At 38.8% G+C, this 20,329-nt stretch overlaps 1 protein-coding gene and 1 pseudogene across 7 annotated transcripts in view; both read left to right on the forward strand.

The window, feature by feature from the left end:
- The first annotated feature begins 1,211 nt into the window (after positions 1-1,211).
- On the forward strand, positions 1,212-1,485 carry LOC127447710 (COMM domain-containing protein 6-like; annotated as a pseudogene).
- Positions 1,486-4,334: 2,849 nt separating this feature from the next.
- LOC127447701 (TBC1 domain family member 4-like) overlaps positions 4,335-20,329 on the forward strand; it is a 43,907-nt gene continuing 27,912 nt past the window's right edge. For 4 of the 7 annotated variants that reach the window (XM_051709718.1, XM_051709721.1, XM_051709725.1 and 1 more), the window contains exons 1-4: positions 4,335-5,337; positions 12,650-13,261; positions 15,084-15,173; positions 15,948-16,052. In XM_051709718.1, coding sequence (XP_051565678.1) covers positions 4,933-5,337; positions 12,650-13,261; positions 15,084-15,173; positions 15,948-16,052 — 1,212 coding nt within the window. In that variant the 5' untranslated portion in view covers positions 4,335-4,932. The remainder of the gene's footprint in view (positions 5,338-12,649; positions 13,262-15,083; positions 15,174-15,947; positions 16,053-20,329) is intronic. The other 3 variants (XM_051709722.1, XM_051709724.1, XM_051709719.1) reach the window with 2 other exon arrangements.

Genomic DNA, 20,329 nt, shown 5'->3' on the forward strand with positions numbered 1-20,329 from the left:
ATTAACAGAACAGGGCCAATGTAATCTATCGATGTTTAAAACAACACTTCTAAAACTTGTTTCTCTAACATACTGTTGAATGCATATAAAAGTTTCATAGACCGAGATGTTAATAATGGAGTTATTTTGCTATGTTGCATTTCTTTCTGCATGCATGCAAATTTAAAGAAACAGGCAAGACAGTCAAAATTCACCTTCAATAAATACAGCTCTGGAAAAATTAATAGACCACTGCAAAATTATTCTTTTCTCTGGATTTACTATTTATAGGTATGTGTTTGATTAAAATGAACATTTTTGTTTTATTCTATAAAGTACTGACAACATTTCTTCCAAATTCCAAATAATATTGTAATTTAGAGCATTTATTTGCAGAAAATGACAACTGGTCAAAATAATAAAAAAGATGCAGTGTTTTCAGACCTCAAATAATGCAAGAAAACAAGTACATATTAATTTTTAAACAACACAATACTAATGTTTTAACTTAGGAAGAGTTCAGAAATCAATATTTGGTGGAATAAACACTGATTTTCAATCACAGCTTTCATGTGTCTTGCCATGCTCTCTACCAGTCTTTCACATTGCCGTTGGGTGACTTAATGCCACCACTGGTGCAAAAATTCAAGCACCTCGACTTTGTTTGATGGCTTGTGGCCATCCATCTTCCTCTTGATCACATTCCAGAGGTTTTCAGTGGGGTTCAGGTCTGGAGATTGGGCTGGCCATGACAGGGTCTTGATCCGGTGGTCCTCCATCCACACCTTGTGTGGCATGGAGCATTGTCCTGCTGGGAAAAAAAAACAATCCTCAGAGTTGGGGAACATTGTCAGAGCAGAAGGAAATAAGTTTGCTTCCAGGATAACCTTGTACGTGGCTTGATTCATGCATCCTTCACAAAGATGAATCTACCCAATTCCAGCCTTGCTGAGGCACCCCCAGATCATCACCGATCCTCCACCTGGTCATCTAATGGTTAGACGGAGACCTGGAGAGGCCTCTAAGCCATAGTGTCTCGCACCCACTGTGAAATTTGGTGGAGGATCGGTGATGATCTGGGGGTGCTTGCTCCTTGCTCTCTAGATATTAGTATTCAATGAAAAACCAGAATTGGTCCACCACTATTATGAATTCTTAGGTTGAGGTTGAACTATGTTTTGACAATAAATCTCCTTCATTCTTAGCATGTAGATATGCATTGGAAGATTGGAATGGCAGTGAGCTCTGATACCTGCCGATCCCTCAACTCCCCATTCATCTCTGTTTAGCTGAAAATGGCAGACCCTTCAGGGGAGATATCTCATAAATCTTTTGAGCTGACATTTCAGCAGTTCTACATTTGTTAGTATGCATTTCACAAATTTAATTTCAAACCATCTGGAGTGTGTGAACTACTGTCATTAATAATTCTCTGTCTGTTATTTTGTCCCCCAGAACTACAACAGACATTTCAAAGAAATAGCCTCTGTTTTATAGACTGTTTAATATGTTTTCTCCATGTTGTTTTTGCAGCAATGATTGTGAACATTCCTTAAAGGAATATTCCGGGTTCAGTACAAGTTAAGCTCAGTTGACAGCATTTGTGACATAAAGTTGATTACCACAAAATTGTATTTTGACTCGACCATCCCTCCTTTTCTTAAAAAAAAACAATGAGGCACTTAAGTGAATGTGGCCAATTTTTGGAGGGTTTAAAGCCAGAAATGTGAAGCTTATAATTTTATAAAAGCACTTTCATTAATTCTTCTGTTAAAACTCATGTATTATTTGAGCTGTAAAGTTGTTTAAATTGTAAATTTTACAGTCGTTTTAGGGTTTTTTGACATAACATCGTCAACATGGCAACAAAGTTGTAAAACTGGCTATAATTTTAAACAGAAAAGGATAGTAAGTGCTTTATCACACTAAAATAGTGTTTACATGCATATTGTTTGTGTCTTGTGGCTAAACTTTTGAAACAGTGAGTATTTTAATGTTCAAGAGTTGGCCTCCATTCACTTCCATTGTAAATGCCTCACTGTAACCCAGATTTTTGCTTTTTTTAAAGAAAAGGATGGACAAGTCAAAATAATTTTTTGTGATAATCAGTATTATGCCACAAATGCTGTTGATTGAGCTTAACTTGCATTGAACCCGGAATATTGCTTGAACAACTGACTCCACTTTGCACTAATCTAACACATTATTATTATTCTTGTTTACCATATTGCATTAATACTATGAGCAGTGAATAATAAAGAAGTCTGATAACCGATTTCACCCTGTTACAGAAGCTAAAAGGCGACAATTTTTGTTTTATTATTAAAACAAATAATGTTAGATTTCCTGTGTTTTTTGTTTTGTTTTTGTTTTTACCACTCTGGATTGTCAAAAACGTACATTTATCATTGACAGATTTTTATTAATGACCTCAGTGCTTTTTTTCTTTTTTTTTTTTTGAAATTTTTGGGAGTGGAGCTTCTTAATGTATATAAAGCATCTTATTACAAGAGCAGACCCAGAGCAGAAAAATAAAATAAAAAATTTGTAATATAATCAACTCAACAAATAGCTCAGCAGTATCCATTGTTGTTACTGAAAAATATCTAAATTCTTTATTGGGTCCTCATTTGGCCTTATTGCTCTAAACTTGATAAATTCAGCAATTCAATTAAAAATGGGGTTCTTAACAGGAATTTGTGTGATAGAAATGCCATGACAATAAATTCAATAAAAAGTATTGCTTAAAAATTTAAATTAAATGTGTGAAATTATAACATAAATTTCTAAAAATGTATGATACAAAAAATAAGTCATTAAATTGATCATTCTAAAGTTAGTACAGCACAATATATAGCTTTGAAAGGCAGCAGAGGGCGCTGTTGAGCAAATTCTGGGGTTTTTGTTCGAAAGAACGGTTCATGTATTTACCAAACTAACAAAACGTGCCAGCACGTAGCCTATGTAAAGTGTATTGAATTTACGCCGTTGCACATACAAATTATAATTATGTAACAGCGCTAAATATTCTTATTGCGCTATCATTATTCTATAAATTTAATCATAATAATATAAAATGAATGGCTCAAAATTGTCACATATATATTTTACTGGTATCTGAACACACCCTGGGCCTCACTCAATTTAACTGTTATTAGAACTGTGAAGAATGCTTTGCTCTCAGTAAAGTCTCTAGACTGAGTGCAAATTTGAGTGTTCGTTGATTTATATTGGTCTCCCTCTAACATAGCTGCTCTAGATTTATGGAAGTATGGCTACATGCTACTGATTAGGCTATGTGAAACACAAGCAAAGCATGCAAGAAAGGGAATCTTTTATCCACCCTTTCATCCTACCTATGTATTTCCTGTATATGCAATATTCTGTAAACTATATGTTTACTGCTCTAAAGTGTTTAACAATGCGAGGGAAAAATAAAGGTAATTCAATTTTACTGTGGTCAAAAGCAAACACTGCGTCCGAATATCCATACTTCCCTACTATATATGCCAAAGACAGCATGCCAATGAATTAGAATGTCCAAATCCTCAGTATTCATAACAGTAAGGGACAAATACCCAGATGACCTACTATTACTGCTGCCGAGATTCTGAAGTGCGGATCTGCTGGACACTTTTCTATCCCATAATACCTGAATCTGAGGAGACGTTACGTTCAAAACACTGGATTTAAAAGAACGATGGAGAACTGTGAGTGGGACGGCTCTTTTCATCTGTAAATGCTAAATATGCCAAGTTGTCCCTTATGCTTAAGGCTTAGGCGTATTCAGAAAACTGTTTTCCGTTTGGTGGCACTAGTAATGCAAAAATTACATACTTCAGCTTTGAAGTTGCACTCTGTAACTTTTTGTTTGTGTTATCATGGACTTAAACTGACACCTAGTGGTGTGGATGCAGCATCATTCAAACACAATAGTTTTCAGTTATAGATGCTATTGTTGAAATTCACAGTTCACAGTCAGCCATGATTAATTTAATCCATGAGTAAAAGTGTCCAATAACAGGGCGGTTACTTCGATTAAGGGAGTAGTTTTCAACTAGTCATGTGATCTTAACATGGCAGCCCTCATGAAGGGACCCTCTGCATGTAGAATAAAACAGCTTTTATAAGGTTACTACTTATGACTGGAGTTTTCATCTCAAGTGGGTGCCCTTAATTTTATACATGTGTTTCAAAATTACAATTAATTTATTTTGGAGTAAAAGTTTTTTAATGAGGAAAAAAATCACTGAGTGCACCTTTAAATGGCTCTCCTAAACTTGGTCAGTGCCGTGTGTTTCCTGAAGACAAAGGGGAGCCAGAGATCCATACTTGCGCGCACACACAAACGAGTACGCTCAGGAGCTCAAGTGAACGCTTCTCATATGGCTGCTACGGCCACTCCTCCTGGAACAACAGCGCTCTGTCCTACAACGCTGTAAATGACACAACAGCGACCTAAAAGTGACGTGAGACGACTTTGAAGGACTTCAGCTGTATCGCAACTTCATGCAGGAGGCGTTTGTCCGCAGTGCCGCCCGTCCGAGGTTTTGGGAGAGCAGAGATCTTGCACGCGCTTCCTTCAAGCCGCTGTTGTGTGTACACTCTCACGCGACACGGTTAACTTAATTTATGGATTATTCAAGCCATCAGACCCTTTGAATGGATGTTTTTTTCGCTAAACAATGATCTCTGTCCTTGGAATAAACACTAAAACCTTCGCTGCATCTTAAAACCCATTATTATTGTATTTATGCTGTCCAAAGTCGCATGATCCTCGCGCACTTTTCAATAAAGAGTGAGTGTTACTTGTAACATACAGCGCGAGGAGATATTTGAGAGCTGTTTTTACATAATACTGACGATTGTATTTATTTAGGCATAGAGGAATAAAGGTTGCTTGCATAAAACAGCACTGTATCTGAAGTCTTTGTCCCCGGAGCCTTTGGAGAGATGGAGGGACAGGATGGCAAAGGGAATAATAATGATACTAATCCAAATGCAGAGAAGAAACTTGGACTCTGGTACATGGGCTGGTCATCTCTGGACAGACGGACCACTCTGCCCATGCTGCCTTGGCTGGTAGCTGAGATCCGGAGGAAAAGTGAGAAGAACGAGTCTGGTCCCGCACAGGCCAGAGAAGTGCAGCTGTGCCTCTCACCTCCTCTGATCCGATGCGTGCCTGCAAGTAGCCGCAACTCGTCTGTGTTAATATTCGAGCATAAAGCACAGTTTATATCTAGGTTCATCCACAATAGTAATGACCTCTCATATTTTGCCTACCTTATCAGAAGTCAACCTGAGAACCCTGAGTCTGAGATGGCATGCCATGTGTTCAAGGCATGTGATCCAAACCAGGTATGTACGCTACTGTCATGTTTCCCCCCACTTAATATTGGGAATAACTTGAGGTTAAGTGTCTTGACCAAGGAAAAAATAAATGGTGATAGTTTATGCATTAACCCATTTGGGAGTTTGAACCTTCAACCTATTTGTTGCGAGCTCAGATTGTTTAACCACTAGGCTACAGCATCCCTGTTGCTGGGCACATTTAGTAACTGAAATATGCTTTGTAGCCTACATAAAATATATATTTTAAATATGCCATGCTAGTTTAAAAGTGTATATGAATTTTCTGTCATTACAAAATTATTGTTCATTTTATTCTTTACTATTTTTAGATGTTCACATGATGGGGTACATTGCACATATGCATGTGTTCATACAATTGCAAAATCTACTCCATTCCTATGTCACTTCCCTCGTGTTTTACACCCAGAGATAGTTATAATTCACAGTGTTCAATGACGTCTGGTCCGCAGGTCTTTGTCAGTTGGACAAATGCCAGTATGTAGGGCACTGTTGTGCCAGAGGAATTCGATTTACAGGGCATCATTTAAAGGTTGGTCAGATCTCTCCTGACACACTGAGAAAGGAATAATCAGATTTGCTAGACAATGCTCACTAAGAATGTAAAAATCCTCCACCCATCTCCCAGAGCTCACTGATCTGATGCCTTAAAACAACAGTATGATGCACTGCAGCAACATCTATGTTTACGGTTTCATCATATTGATTAGACATTAGTTGTAATGTAACCCTAACGTTAGTCTGCTATAGAGCTGTATTTGAGGCACTTTGTTGCTTTGCTCATGGCTATATGGACAGAAATATACCAGGAAGTGAAGGCACTTGGCATAATTTGCAAGCATAATTCTTTGTTTCTCTGTGCATTTCAGTGCTGTTTTATTTCCCTGTGATTATACACAACATGAATCATGTAATGTATACGCATAAAGAATTTTTTTTTACATCACCAAATTGTCAAGCTCCTGAATACGTTTGCATTTGCCACATTATTTGCACTTTGCTGAAGTGGAATGTGCATTAGTTTCTGTGCCATTCTCAAAGGTAAATGTAAGTGGACTCCAGCAAACAGTGTATGTAAGGTAGGGAAAGTTTGTCTTGAATGTCTTCCTAATTTTGGGTGTGCTAAAAGTGCATTTGGAGCTCCAGAGGCAACATATGCACAATGGCGTCTTGTGTAATGCCAGAAAAACTTGCTGGATAGCACCACGTGCTAGATAGACTAAAAGGAATGTGTCTTCACTCACGCCTTAAGATGGCTACTTATTTCCAACTGGTACCGTACACTATATCTACCATTTTAGTGTTCAGAGCTTGATAACGCTGGTGTTTTGGCATGAATATATCCTAGTCCTAATGTAGCTCAACCAAAGTTTTCCAGATGCCAGGTGGAGGGACATTCTGCAACTTTTTATGATGTGGGGGAACCCACCGGTTTGTTATTTATATTGCACTTCAATATAGAATAGCCCACCAAGTGCAAGGGCAACAAAGTAAGGTTATACATCCCTTCATAATGATATACTATGTGCACTCTAAAGCATGCACTCAGTCTGATGGTACTAATAGAAATGGAAGAAAAACATAAGATGCAATATTTGATGTTGTTGTCAGCTATTATCTGAAAGGAAAAAGCTACGCTGGACTAAGGAAATGGTTGAGGTCCCACAGATGCATTTTGTTAATTGTTTCTGCAAAATACAATGAGGCTATTTGTTTTGAGGCTTGGAGCATTAAAGTATGAAGCAAAAGCAATGTTGCACAGGATATAACCCACATGTGTTTAAAGGAGTGACCTCTAAGTTAGAGTTTCAGAATATGGTACAGTGTTCCACCTTGTCCAGCTGTCCTGAATACATTGTAGTTGGTCTTTCTGGCACACATAATTAGCACCCATAGCACCCATTACTTTCTGGCACACTGATTCATGCCATGCCATTATGTAGAGAGAGCCAAGTGATACTTAAGAGAGGATGACCAAAATTATAATGTGTCATTTAAAAGGGTAGTTAACCTAAATATTTAACGGAGTGTCTATTTGCACCCCAGTGTAAAATATACGATAAACTAACAAATAGGTGTAGCTGCAGTGGCATGTGGTGCAAAGGCAGTGTGTGAATATGTACTGTTGTCCTAGTGACTGTGGTTCGAATCCACCTTTTGTCCCACTCTTTTTCCCATTTGATTTCCTGTTTCCACTCTCAATATTTCCTTTAATACTACTTAAAATAATATATAAAAATTAATATAAATTTAATTTTATCGCAGTGATTTGGTCACAGCGAATGTTGAGGAGTGCAGAAAAGGGTTTGATCTGTCAATCGCACTCGTTCCCGCATGAAACCATGGGTACTGTAGTAAAACCAAGGTTATTTTTTTCTAAGGTTAGGTTTAGGGGTAGAGGTTAATGTAGTGTCTTTAGGACTCTAAATAAACACAATAAACGCACTGCAGTGATGCCCATACTGTATGCTACTATTTAAATATGGGTGCAAATAGTATCTGACACTATTTGCACCAGGGTGCAAAATGACATTTGTTTCACCCTGTAATACAGAATTTGGTAGGGATGTGTAAAACTACCAATTTAAAACTACTAATCGACCAGTCTGTGCATTGTCTGAGCTATTAGTTGACTAGTCAGTGTTAAGGAACCCATGTATAATTAGGCTGCATTATATGCCCATGTTACCCAATCAGATGTTACAGAAGCACACATGGATGCTAAGCACAGCTATATAACTGCATAACTAACAGATATTCAACTATTAAATAACTAATATAACTATAACCTCTTATCCCACAATACAACCAAATTAAGAAAAGTATGAAACACGAAATGCTCCAATAAGAGCAGCACAAAACCGCTTATGTGCATCCCAGACACTGAATGAAGCCTTGTTAAAGGAATAGTTCACCCAAAAGTGAATTTGCTGATAATTTACTCTCCCTCAGGCCATCCAAGATGTATCTGAGTTTCTTTCTTCATCAAAACAGAATTTAAGACTTTTAGGATTTCATTTCAGGCTTCCTCCTCTAAACAATGCAAGTGAATGTCCTCCATTTTTTGACGGTCCAAAATGCATATTTAGGGTGCATCAAAATAATCCACACGACTCCAGTCGACAAATAAAGTTCTTCTGAATGCAAACGATTGATTATTTTTAGAAACAAAACAATACTTATATACTTTTTAACTACAAATGTTTGCTTCTGTACATCTCTGTGATGTGAGCTTATGAGAGGGATGACGTAAGCTCATTGGTAAGGTCACGTGTCACGTGGAGGAGGAGTCAGGAAGCACGTCATTGTTTACAAGAGAAACTTGTGCCGTTCACAAACCAAAACAGTCCAAAACAATAAAAAAATAAAATAAAAAATTCCAAATAATAATAATACAAAAAACCAACGTAAACAATGATGCACTTCCTGACTCCTCCTCCACGTGACGCGTGACCTTACCAATGAGCTTACATCATCCCTCTCATGAGCTCAGGATGGTGGTGAAACTATATCAACAAGAATGCAAAATCTTCCAATTAGTCTCCAGTTGTTTTCTACTTTTTCAGCAAAACTTTAAAAAGCATGCGTACACAATTGGCTTCACCCATAAAACACCAACTAATTTATTAAAATCTAACTCAGAACTAATTGTTCATTGATCATTCGTTGTGCTTGTAAAGAATTAGAAAAAATAATTATACAGATTTTAAGACAGATTTCCTAAATGAAACACAAAAGTGTTGTCTCTGGTTCACCTTGTCTGCTTTTTTCCAGATTTTAGTGAAAAGAAGGAACTTTTCAGCACAGCTCTCTGTGTTAAGTTTCCTGAGAGAACAGGTGTAAAATAATCAGTTTAAACAATTTAGCATCCCACATTCCCACTGCTGTGATGCCTATTTCAAAGAGATTTAATTGTGCTCAGTTGGTATCAGATCTCTGGTTTCCACTCTGTGACTTTTACAAAGCTTCAGTCATACATAGGCCACAAAATGTATTTGAACACTGAAGCCACACTTAAAAATGTTTGAGTGTCATTGCCTGAGATTACAACATACAACCCAAGTGGCATTTATTTGAAAGATAGATAGCACAAGCACAATTTTAAAATTTTAAAATAAGTTTTAATTATTAAAAAACAAATGTTCAAAATGAAGACAAAACTTGTGGAAAGTGGAACATGTACATAGGTAATGTGACGAATAACAGCTGGGGTTACTCTGCTAGGGCACCTGTGTGAATGTGAGGGGAACAGATATTATACATCCACAAAAAATGACAGTGAGCCCAATTACATGCACACCAACACTCTGATAACTCCCAAAAATCAGCTTATTTTTGGGGGGGATTTTCTCCCCAATTTGGCATGCCCAGTTCCCAATGCATGTAAATGCACTCAGTGATGTTAAACATAATAGGAAAAATGGCTAAAAAAAAGTTAAGTTCAAAGTAAAAGTCTAGTATCGTGTTTTTCAAGGTATGACTTGGGTTTCATGTTTTGTCATCTAATGCAACAACATGGAGCTTTCTACTTTCTACCAACAAATGTGCAGGAGGGAGGCACTAATATTAAATGAAAATCCACTATAAGTGTTTGTAATTTACACCCTCATCCACGAGTCTACTTTCCTTCTTATGTGTTTGTTTCAGTGCAAATAATTTATTAGACTGAATGGGTGTCTGGCATCACTTTGCAACTGAATAATTCATAACCATTTAAACACTCTCTGGCAAGGTCGTCAAAGTTGTAATGTTTTGGGCAGTAGCTTGTTTTTGTTTTTTTTGTACCTGTACAGTCGCCATATGACCACAGAACAATGCTGAAAAACATCCTGGATTTCACGCTGGAGTGTTACTGTGCATTTTAAAGTACCTTTTGCTGACTATTTAGGCTGGTTAAACTAGGAGGTTAGAAACTTGTTGGATATCTGTTAGTATTCCAGGGAAATTTAGTCAGTTGTAAACAAGCAGCCACAGCCTTTCTGCTGTTTGCACAAAGTCAGCCCTATTCAGGAGAGGAGGTTGCATGAACGATTGTGTTTGCTTTCCTTCCTAATCTCAAGGAGCCTTTTCTCCCGGCTGCACTGTGATTTTCCACCAGTTAGCCTTGGGTTTTAAATGACATGTTTGCATTAAACAAACCGGCAACGTGCAGTACACCATGGCAGTCTTTGTTTTCTGTATTTTTAGTCCTGGCTCCCTCATGGAATTTCTGCAATAATTGCACTATTCCAAGTATAAACTGCTATAAACCAGTGCTTACCCGTGCAAAAGGTGACAGCACAATGTTGTTGCCAGGGCATTGCTATGCGTTCGCTAGGGTGTTCTCGATGGTTACTAGTGAGATAGATGGTTGCTTGCTGGTCCAAGTCAAAACAACTAATTTGAGGGATCATTCCTCTCTGGGGACCAGAGTTTAATTCTAAGGGTTAGGGGTTTGTTCATCCCAAAGTATGAGCAATAACAATAGTGATACTACTTTAGCAGGCACCACATATAAAAGCAACGGGCACAACATCTGCTCAAGAGCCCATGTAGAAAGATGATTGTTTTGCGATCAAATATTTATTTATCTTTTTGTCAGTGGCTAGGGAAATCTGTATGTCAGATGTTTGCCTCTCTGAATGTTTTCATGGGTTTCAGCACATTGGTCAAACAGACCCATGCTTATCTTTGGAAAAGATAGAGAAGTGTGCACAGCCTGGGGTTATTTTTGGCTTATTCTCTATTACTGTCTTGAACAAGTAACTCATTTGACCTTGCTATGACACGTCATATTTTTATGCTGCCAGCACTCCGTGGCCATTACAAGGCTTTCGTTCCTGGCATACTTTTTAAACATTGACTGAATTCTTTCTCACGCCACTGCTTTTTACTCTGTGCACTGTACAAAATGCTAATGCAGGGGTTCTAAAACTTTTTTGACTGCACCGCATGGTTTAGGTTTCAAAATAATGTGCACTGAATCCTGTTCTGCACAAATAAGTGCTAGTGTTACTAGCAGAGGGCGCTCAGTGACACTTCTGTGTATTTAAATTTAGCAGACAACTAAAATGTATCCAGGCATGCATAGAACATGCAGACTTGTTAGCTGATTTGAGTTCACCTTTGTGTTTGAATCATGTTGTAGCATGTTACATTTTATGTAACATTTTAATCTCAAAGCTGTATATTTTTAATATAGGTCTGAAATTATGCAGAAATACACCATGAATAATATATACAGTAGTTCATAGAAGTCTTCCGAAATGCCGTCTGCATCTCTGTGCGATGCCAAGGTTGAAAGCCGCTGTGCTAATATATCACAGAGAGTGGTGTGTCAGAGATGAAATATCACCTTGATAAAACTGAAACCGCAGATTTGCTGTAACAGAATCTTGTTAGAGTAACATTCTTTTTTTTCTTTACTTGTGTTTGTTGTTGTTATGATCCTTGGTCATAGCTCCAGGGATTTACTATGAGCTCAGAATTGAGTCTCACAGATGGCTTATGGTAGTAAAGTAGAACAAGCCAGTCAGGTGTGCTCTTCCAGTCTAGTCTGAACTGGACTGGTGTCTGTTTAATGTCTGTGGCCCTTCTTTTCAGTCTTCCCCCTCCATTTTGTAAGAAGACCTTTTAGTCTTGTTGGCACCTGAACCAGTTCTGTCACCAGACTTTTTTACTTTTTCTCAACAAGTCATGTCTTGCTAATGTAAATCGTTTTTTCTTATCCTTTCCATAACCCCGTACACACTTGATCCAGAGTAATGTGGCAGAAATTCTCCATACGAGACAATGGAGCAAGATTTCTGCAACTGAAGCATTTAGTTTTTCAGTCATCGTTGCCTTAAGCTTTTTAGTCATGATTTATCAGGCATATCATACTTTATGAACCAGCTAATATACCAGTTTTGAACACATAACTACCTAGTTTCAAAAAATGTCCTGCTAATGTTCAGATAAATGTTCTTTTATATATAATTATAGATCTGCCTTTCATAGCTGGTCAGGTTTCATTCAAAATGGTCTGTAATGTAGTATAAAGCAGCAGAGTGTAGGCCTCTCTGAATTCTATCAATTTGGCCTCTTTAATGTACGCTCAGGTTGCTTAGCCATTTCTTTTCTCATGTCTGTTCGCTTGGTTTTTGTGTTATTGGCTCCTAAATTTCTCCTCAGGGGCTAAACCTAGTTAGTTATGCAACCTTCATTTCTCCCTGCAAAAGTTTAACATAATAACTGAGTGTTTTTAAATGGAAGCCGTGTCCTTGTTTGCCCTACAGTGCTCATTTAGTATTTCTATTGATGACCTTACCCTCTTCCCCAGGTGCCTGAGGTTATAAGCAGCATTAGACAGGTGTCCAAGGCTGCTCTTAAAGAGGAAAGCAAGCCCAAGCAAGAGACTGACGAGTCTTTCTACAACTCTCAGAAGTTTGAGGTGCTTTACTGTGGAAAAGTGACAGTCAACTGCAAGAAAGCCCCCTCCACACTGATCGACGACTGTTTCGACAAATTCCGTCAGCATGAGATTGAACGCAAACGCCTGCGACTCCTTAATGGCCAGCGTAGCTCTACCGAGACCCCTGTGGATTTCATCTTGGGGGACGACCCTCTGAGTTCCTCCCTCTCTGAAGTTGACGAACCCCAACCCAAGCCCAGCTTGATTGAGGAGGAGCTGCATGAGGTGGGCAATGGGAAACTGGACTTGATGAGCGCTTCCAGTGTGGGTAGCCTTCGAGGGGCCTTTCCTGAATGCATCTTGGAGGATTCAGGGTTCGGGGAGCAGGAATTCCGTACACGCTGTAATAGCCTGGCTAGTAACCTGCAGAAAAGGTCCAGAGAGGCAGCAGGCAAGGGGTCGACTCGTAGGAGACATGCTAGCGCACCCAATAACGTGCAGCCGTCAGATGCCGACAAAAATCGTACAATGCTGTTCCAGGTACGCTGTTCTGCTGTTTTGCGTAGGACTGTTTTTTCCATCCTGTTCCTGCAAGTTTCTATCCTGCACCCACCTTTTCCCGCTAAATTTTGATCTATGTTAACCCGCTCTATGTCGCAATGATTTTCTTCCGACTGCTCCTGTTCCCGCATTTTTTTTGTTCACATAGAGCAAAAGCCATACAAATAGCCAAATTTACACAAAGAACATTTTATTTTTCTGTTATTGCTTTTATCAGATGTTGTGTGAAAATGATGCCCATCTGACTTGGCTGAGGTTGGTTTCTTAACACTAAATTGACCATTTTCCCATTGGACCCAGTTTCACGTCCTTTGATGACACAGGGTGCCTATGCTTTGCTCTGCTATTCTCCTAAAGCCCCACTGAATTCCTGTATAGCCTGCTTTAAAAAAGGATTGGAGAATTTAAGTTGTATTTTCAGTTTATTGTTATAAAAAATAAATTAATAGTAAAATAAAATAATAATTATTGTTTTTTGCATTCATTAATAGAATAATTTAAAAAAGATATCCACAACACATTTTTATTGGCTATTATTTGACTGCCCACTCCTGCCCACAACTTATAGAAGTACTGCCCGCTCCCACCTTCAACTCGGAAATTTAATCCCATGGCACAAGAAATCTAATCGTGTACCACGGGACTGCAGACATTTACTTCCAGGTCCTACATGTGGATACACATGCTTTCGGTTTCATGCTGTGATCTCATTAATTTGAAGGTGCCCTCAGTAAAAAAGAAATTATGTCGGGCTTGCCAGTATGTTGTCTTGAACTTACTGACACCTTGAACATACTGACACCTAGTGGTGTGGATGCTGCCTCACACAAAAGCAGTTTTCAGTTACTTACAGTGTAAAATTGTGTTCACTGTCAGCTATGATTCTTTTATTCTGCAAGAAGTGTCCCATAATAGGGTGGTAGCCGAGATAAAGTGAGTAAAATTTGTGTGATCATGTTATTTAAAATAAAACTTTTATTAGGCTACAGATATCTCATTTGAGTGTACATGATTTTAAACATATTTGCCAAAAGTACTTTTAATTTCTTTATATGTACAACTTTTAAAATGACCTTTAAAGTTGCACTCAGTAATTTAAGTATGTCATTTTGGACTCTAACTGACAACTAGTGGTGTGGATGCAGCATTATTAAAACACAACTGTTTTCATTTACTGATCCCATTGTAGAAATTCACTATTCACAGTCAGCCATAATTAACTTGTGTGAAAAGTGTCCACTAACAGGGCGGTCTCTGGGATTAAACAGATAGTATTCAGCTGGTCATGTGATCCTAACATGGCTGCCCCAATCATGGGACCCCCATGTAGAATAAAACAGCTTTTATAAGGTTACTAGTATGACTGAAGTCTTCATCTAATGTGAGTGCTCATGATTTTTATACATACAATATGTTTGAGTTGCTATTCATTTCTTTAGAAGAAAATATTTTAATGAGCAAAAAGTTACTGAGTGCACCTTTAATGGGGAAAGCAGGCCTATGCATGCAAAAAAACAAACAAACACTAAATCTTAGTAATTAGCATGCATGAAAGTCATGCAGTCAGGCATGGGGCATTTTCCTTTAAACCGTTTTCAAGGAGAGCTGTTGCTAAGGACATTTGTTTAAGAAATAACTTGCTGCCTTTGTGACCTTGGTAATATAAGTTATGGTTGTTTTGATGCAAATGCAGCTCTCAAAAACAACCCTGGCCTGAGTCATGAGATAATTATCTTTTTTTTTTTTCTGCTGCTTCCTTCTCCATAAGCAAAATGTGCAATGAAACTTCTCTGTTGTGCAGGTTGGTCGGTTTGAAGTGAATCTCATCAGTCCTGACAGCAAAACTGTGGTTCTGGAGAAGAATTTTAAGGACATCTCATCCTGTTCACAGGTCTGTGTGTGCCAAGTGTAGTCCTGTAGGTTGGTTAGGTGTAAGGAATAATCCAATTCCACATCTTTAATGTCACCATATGTCACATAATGCTTTTCAAAGCAGCTCATGCTCATAGCAACGTGATGTCTTGTACCAGACCAGATTTGTTTTGATAAACAGATTCAGATATTTTAAGTATTTTGACATTTAAAAACAAAAACAAACAAAAGAAAACCTTTCAAACACTATCTTATATACAGTTTGTAAAGTACGGAAATGTGCATGTTTTTCACATGTATATTGTGATCTGTATACAACAGCAATAAAATGAATACAATAATAATAAGCCACTCAAAGCCTGATTTACCATGAATTTAGCATGAGGTGCTTTTAGACAATGCAAAGCATCAGTTATTTTAACCATGTTAAAACTACACTAACATGCAGCCTCGAGTGGATTATTATCTTCGTAAAAAACATTAGATTTATTACCAATAATAATCGCCAAAACTATCCCTCAGCCTACATTTAGGTTAATGATCTACATTATTTGGCAGTTTACAGTTGCCAAGCATCATAGCAACTTTGTGTATTATTATAGATGTTCAGTCACAAGTGTATCAGTTTTGAACATTGCTTATCCAACCAGATTTCAGAACTAGAGCTTTCCATTTTACAAAGTGAATTTTTATGTTACTCTAAGTTGTGTGACATTGCAGTTATTAAATGCAGTTATTGCAAGACACTATAAAGTTATTTAAATTCATTGACCACTTTTCTTTATGCCCACAGGGAGTTAAACAGACAGATCACTTTGGCTTTATTTGTCGTGATGTGGAAGAGTCGGGCTCAAGCCAGTATGTGTGTTATGTGTTCCAGTGCGCTAGTGAGTCTTTGGTGAGTCCTGAGTGGCCTGCATCACCTGTTCTCACCACACACAACAATTATTTATCATAAGGTACAGTGGAAAGAATGGCCTTGACTATCATGTGCCTACCCATTTAAAGGGATGGTTCACCCAAAAATGAAAATTCTCTAATTATTTACTCACCCTTATGATATCCCAGGTGTGAATGACTTTCTTTTTTCACCAGAACACATTTGAAGAAAAATAGAAAAATGTCTTAGCTCAGTAGGTTCTTAAAATGCAAGTGAATGGCAATTTCTTGTTTGACGGTCCAAAAATCACAGACAGTCAGCATAAACTTCATCCATACGACACCAGCTGTTAAATTAGTGTCTTCAAGTGACACGATCGCTTTTGGTGCAAAAAAGTTCAATATTTAAGTACTTTTTTTAAACACTAAATCATGCTTGGACTCCACCCTATCCTAAAGCATTGGATTATAGTTAAAAAGTACTGAAATATTGTTGACGTTTATGCTGACTGTCTGTGATTTTTGGACCTTCAAAAGAGAAATCGCCATTCACTTGCATTTTAAGGACCTACTGAGCTAAGAAATTTTTCTTCAAATGTGTTCTGAAGAAATAAAGTCAAACACACCTGGGATATCATAAGGGTGAGTAAATAATGAGAGAATTTTCATTTTTGGGTGAATTATCCCTTTAATGCCACACTGAGGATGAATAGGATTAGACAAGTGTTTTTGCACACAATAAACAAATAATGTCTAAGGTTCCATTAGACAGGGTTCGTACAAGGTGCATGAAGTGCTTGAAGTACTTGAATTTGGCTTTTTTTAATTTAAGACCTTGAAAACCTTGAAAATAGCATTTTTTTACTAAGAGGTGCTTAAAAAGTGGTTAAATTCTAAAAACGTTAAATACGTTGCGGAAATCATTAAACAACTTAAAAGTATTTATTTTCGGAAAACCACGGATACTCAATAAGGTTGAATTGTGCCCGGTAAATGCACTATTTATTAGCACGCTCTCTCTGTGCTGGTTTAGCACCCCATTCACTAAAGGAATTATGCAGATCAGGCAACAGCACAAACACGCTAGCAAAATCTACGATGAATGCAAATTGCACACGCAATACTGTTCTTGCAGGCCTATTCTGAGTGCTATACAGCGGAGGACGCAGCTGACCACCTTGATATGACACACTTTGCCAGGACTGAACAGCATTAATCCACTATTGTGATCTAGACACACGTGTCATCTCTTTAACATGTCGAAAGTGTGCTCAACTGCACCGCACATCTGGATACTTGACAGGTTATCGCTCTTCTCCATCAATTGATCATTATTTGATGAATTACTGCTGAAATAATTGATAATAAATGTACACAAACATCTCTTTTAAACTAAATTTAGTTTACTGCCTTGTTTCATTTGGCTGTTATAGCGAGATGTAAATTGCGCCGGACAATTTATGTGAATGAAGCACAACTTACAATGAGCCTAATTTACATACAATGCCTGGCCAAAAAAAAGTTGCATATTCTAATATTTCATTGGACAGCCTTTAGCTTTGATTACGGCACTCATTCGTCATGGCATTGTTTCGACAACCTTATGCAATGTCACAATTTTATTTCCATCCAGAGTTGCATACATTTTTGGCTGAGATCTTATAGTGATGATGGGAGAGTCGAACAACTCCGTAAAGTCTTCTCCGGCACATCCTAAACACTTTAAATGGGGTTAAAGTCAGGACTCTGTGGTGGTGGTGTTAAAATGATTCCTCATGCTACCTGAACCACTCTTTCACAATTTGAGCCTGATGAATTTTGGCATTCTCGTCAGCTGACTTCATTTTATTGCCGCATAACGTTGCTGAGAGTAGACCTGACCAATTGAAGCAACCCCAGATCATAAAACTGCCGCCAGAGGCTTGTACACTGGGCACTATGGATGATGGGTACATCGCTTCATGCGCTTCCCTTCTTACCCTGATGTGCCCATCGCTTTGGAATAGGGCAAATCTGGACTCATCAGACCACATGACCTTTTTCTATTGCTCCACAGGCCAATCTTTATGCTCCCTAGCAAATTGAATTCATTCTCTCTCTATCTCTCTCTCTCTGGCGTCCCCGGCTCTTCCCTTTTCTCCCTCCCACTGATTAGGCAACTCAGTGCAAGGCATGCATCCTCACGGCCCAGCCATGCCCTCCTCCTCATCACACTCCACCACCATTGATTCAGGCCATCACTCCCCCCCCATCTCTGGAGGGGAGACGCTGCCCTTCCGGCCGTTCCGCCACACGATGGTCTTCCCTGCCTCCTGAGAATCTGAGAGAAAGATCAAGCGGGAGAGTCTGAGAGAGAGAGAGAGAGAGAGAGAGAGAGAGAGAGAGGGAGGAAAGAAAACACTCTTCTTCGGCTCCCGCGGGCACCCACCCAGTCCTCAGCCGCTCCTCCGCCCCCTGGCTGTCCTCAGCCACTCCTCCACCCCCTGGCGAGTTCCGGCGAGTTCTCCCGGACAGCGTGCCCTTCCTTCTTGGCACCAGTGTAACAGTTCGGGAAAGGAGGATGCAGGAACAGAATCCACATTCAGTGAACTTTAATTACAACACAACATCAAACTGTAAACACAGCAACATAAAACACACAGAGCAGCTGCGTGTCTCTCTCTCTCTCTCTCACTCTGGTGTCCCCAGCTCTTCACTTATCTCCCGCTGATTAGGCAACTCAGCACCGGGCGTACATCCTCACGGCCCGGACACGCCCTCCTCGTCACAAATATATATATACACATAAACATTTGGATATAACTCTGGAAATAATTAAGAGACCACTGCAAAATTATCAGTTTCTCTGGATTTACTATTTATAGGAGTGGAATGATTGATGAGGGACCATTGAATTGTTGAAAAATAATGCACACCCGAGGTGGTAATGACGTCAATCTGATTGACCGTTACACCTCGGGTGTGCAATATTTTTCAACAATTTAACGGGCCGGAGTCAATTATTCCAATTATACCACGGTTACCACACCTTAAGACATCGTTCATGGTTTTATCTCAAGAAATGTTCTGGTTTTAGTCCCTAAAACGCTCTTATGAGAGGAACTACTTTATTTCGCCATGAATTAAGCGTCTTGCTTTAATACAGTCCGAGCCTTCGTTGCTAATTCGAAAACGTTACTTTAGAACTAGCAACGGAGGATAGCGAGGCTTTACTCAAGGACTGAAGTAATGAGGTAGTGCATTTTTGCGTGTGTTGGAGTTTGTGTGTGAGTTTGTATTTGAGGGATTGAAAGAGAGAAACTCAGAAAATGAGAGATCTCGCTTTTGGGATTACCTTTTTTTGTTGCAGCTCTCGTCAGAAGTAACATCGCTTCAAAATCGGCAAGATGTGTGTCGCCATATTCCCGTTGTAAACGTAACTTTTTTCATCCCCACTGAGATGCAGGAGTGCGCTGACATGACGACTCTGTTTTTCTCTCACGAGTATGTTTGGACCTTAAGAGAGTGTGTAATGCATATAATGTGTGTCCACGTGTGTGGGAGTCTGTGTGAGAGAGGGGGAGGGGGAGCAGGCTGATTAGGGCGAAATACATTGAAACATTAAAAGTTATTTTGGATAATAGAAATTGTTGTATTGATCAAGTTGCGGGGGTGCGGCTCTATTTGTTGGTCGCGACTCGAGTTTCAGAGTGTCTCGTTTGGAAGGCTGCATGCTAGGTAGGACACGTCCTTTGAAGGCTGCAGTATACCGAGTGTCCTTCTTTAAACAAGCCTTGTTTAAATGAGACTGCCTTCGTAGGACAAACGGAATCGGAATGTAACATGGTTGCTATGACAGCATGTCACTCTTTAACAAGCACGAGCGCTTTGAGTGAGAAGGGAACAAAGTCCCTCTGGAAGGGAATGTATGAGGTACATTTTTGGAGAGTTATAATGATGTAAAGTATAATATATTTTACAGGTGTTCTTTTAGTCTAATACTTTATTTTAATTATATATTAATATAATTATACATATTATATACTCTGCACCCATCTACTGAGGTACTTCAACTTGGGAATTAACATTCCTTGCGTTTGAACATCATATTTATGGGAAAATTGGCGTCATTTTTTTTTACATTTCTGTTGAAGCAAAGAATTGTGGGTTATGAGTGCCCACGAAGGATACACCTCATGCATCCTCTGAATTCCCATGAAAGAAGGTCGCATTCGAAGTGTCCTACTCGCTTTTCTGAAACGAGACAACCTCGATGACGTATGTGGCTGACAGTGACCTCCGGAGGACACATCCTTC

Source organism: Myxocyprinus asiaticus, chromosome 11 (genome assembly GCF_019703515.2).
Source record: "Myxocyprinus asiaticus isolate MX2 ecotype Aquarium Trade chromosome 11, UBuf_Myxa_2, whole genome shotgun sequence".
In the NCBI taxonomy this organism is placed as follows: Eukaryota; Metazoa; Chordata; class Actinopteri; order Cypriniformes; family Catostomidae; genus Myxocyprinus; species Myxocyprinus asiaticus.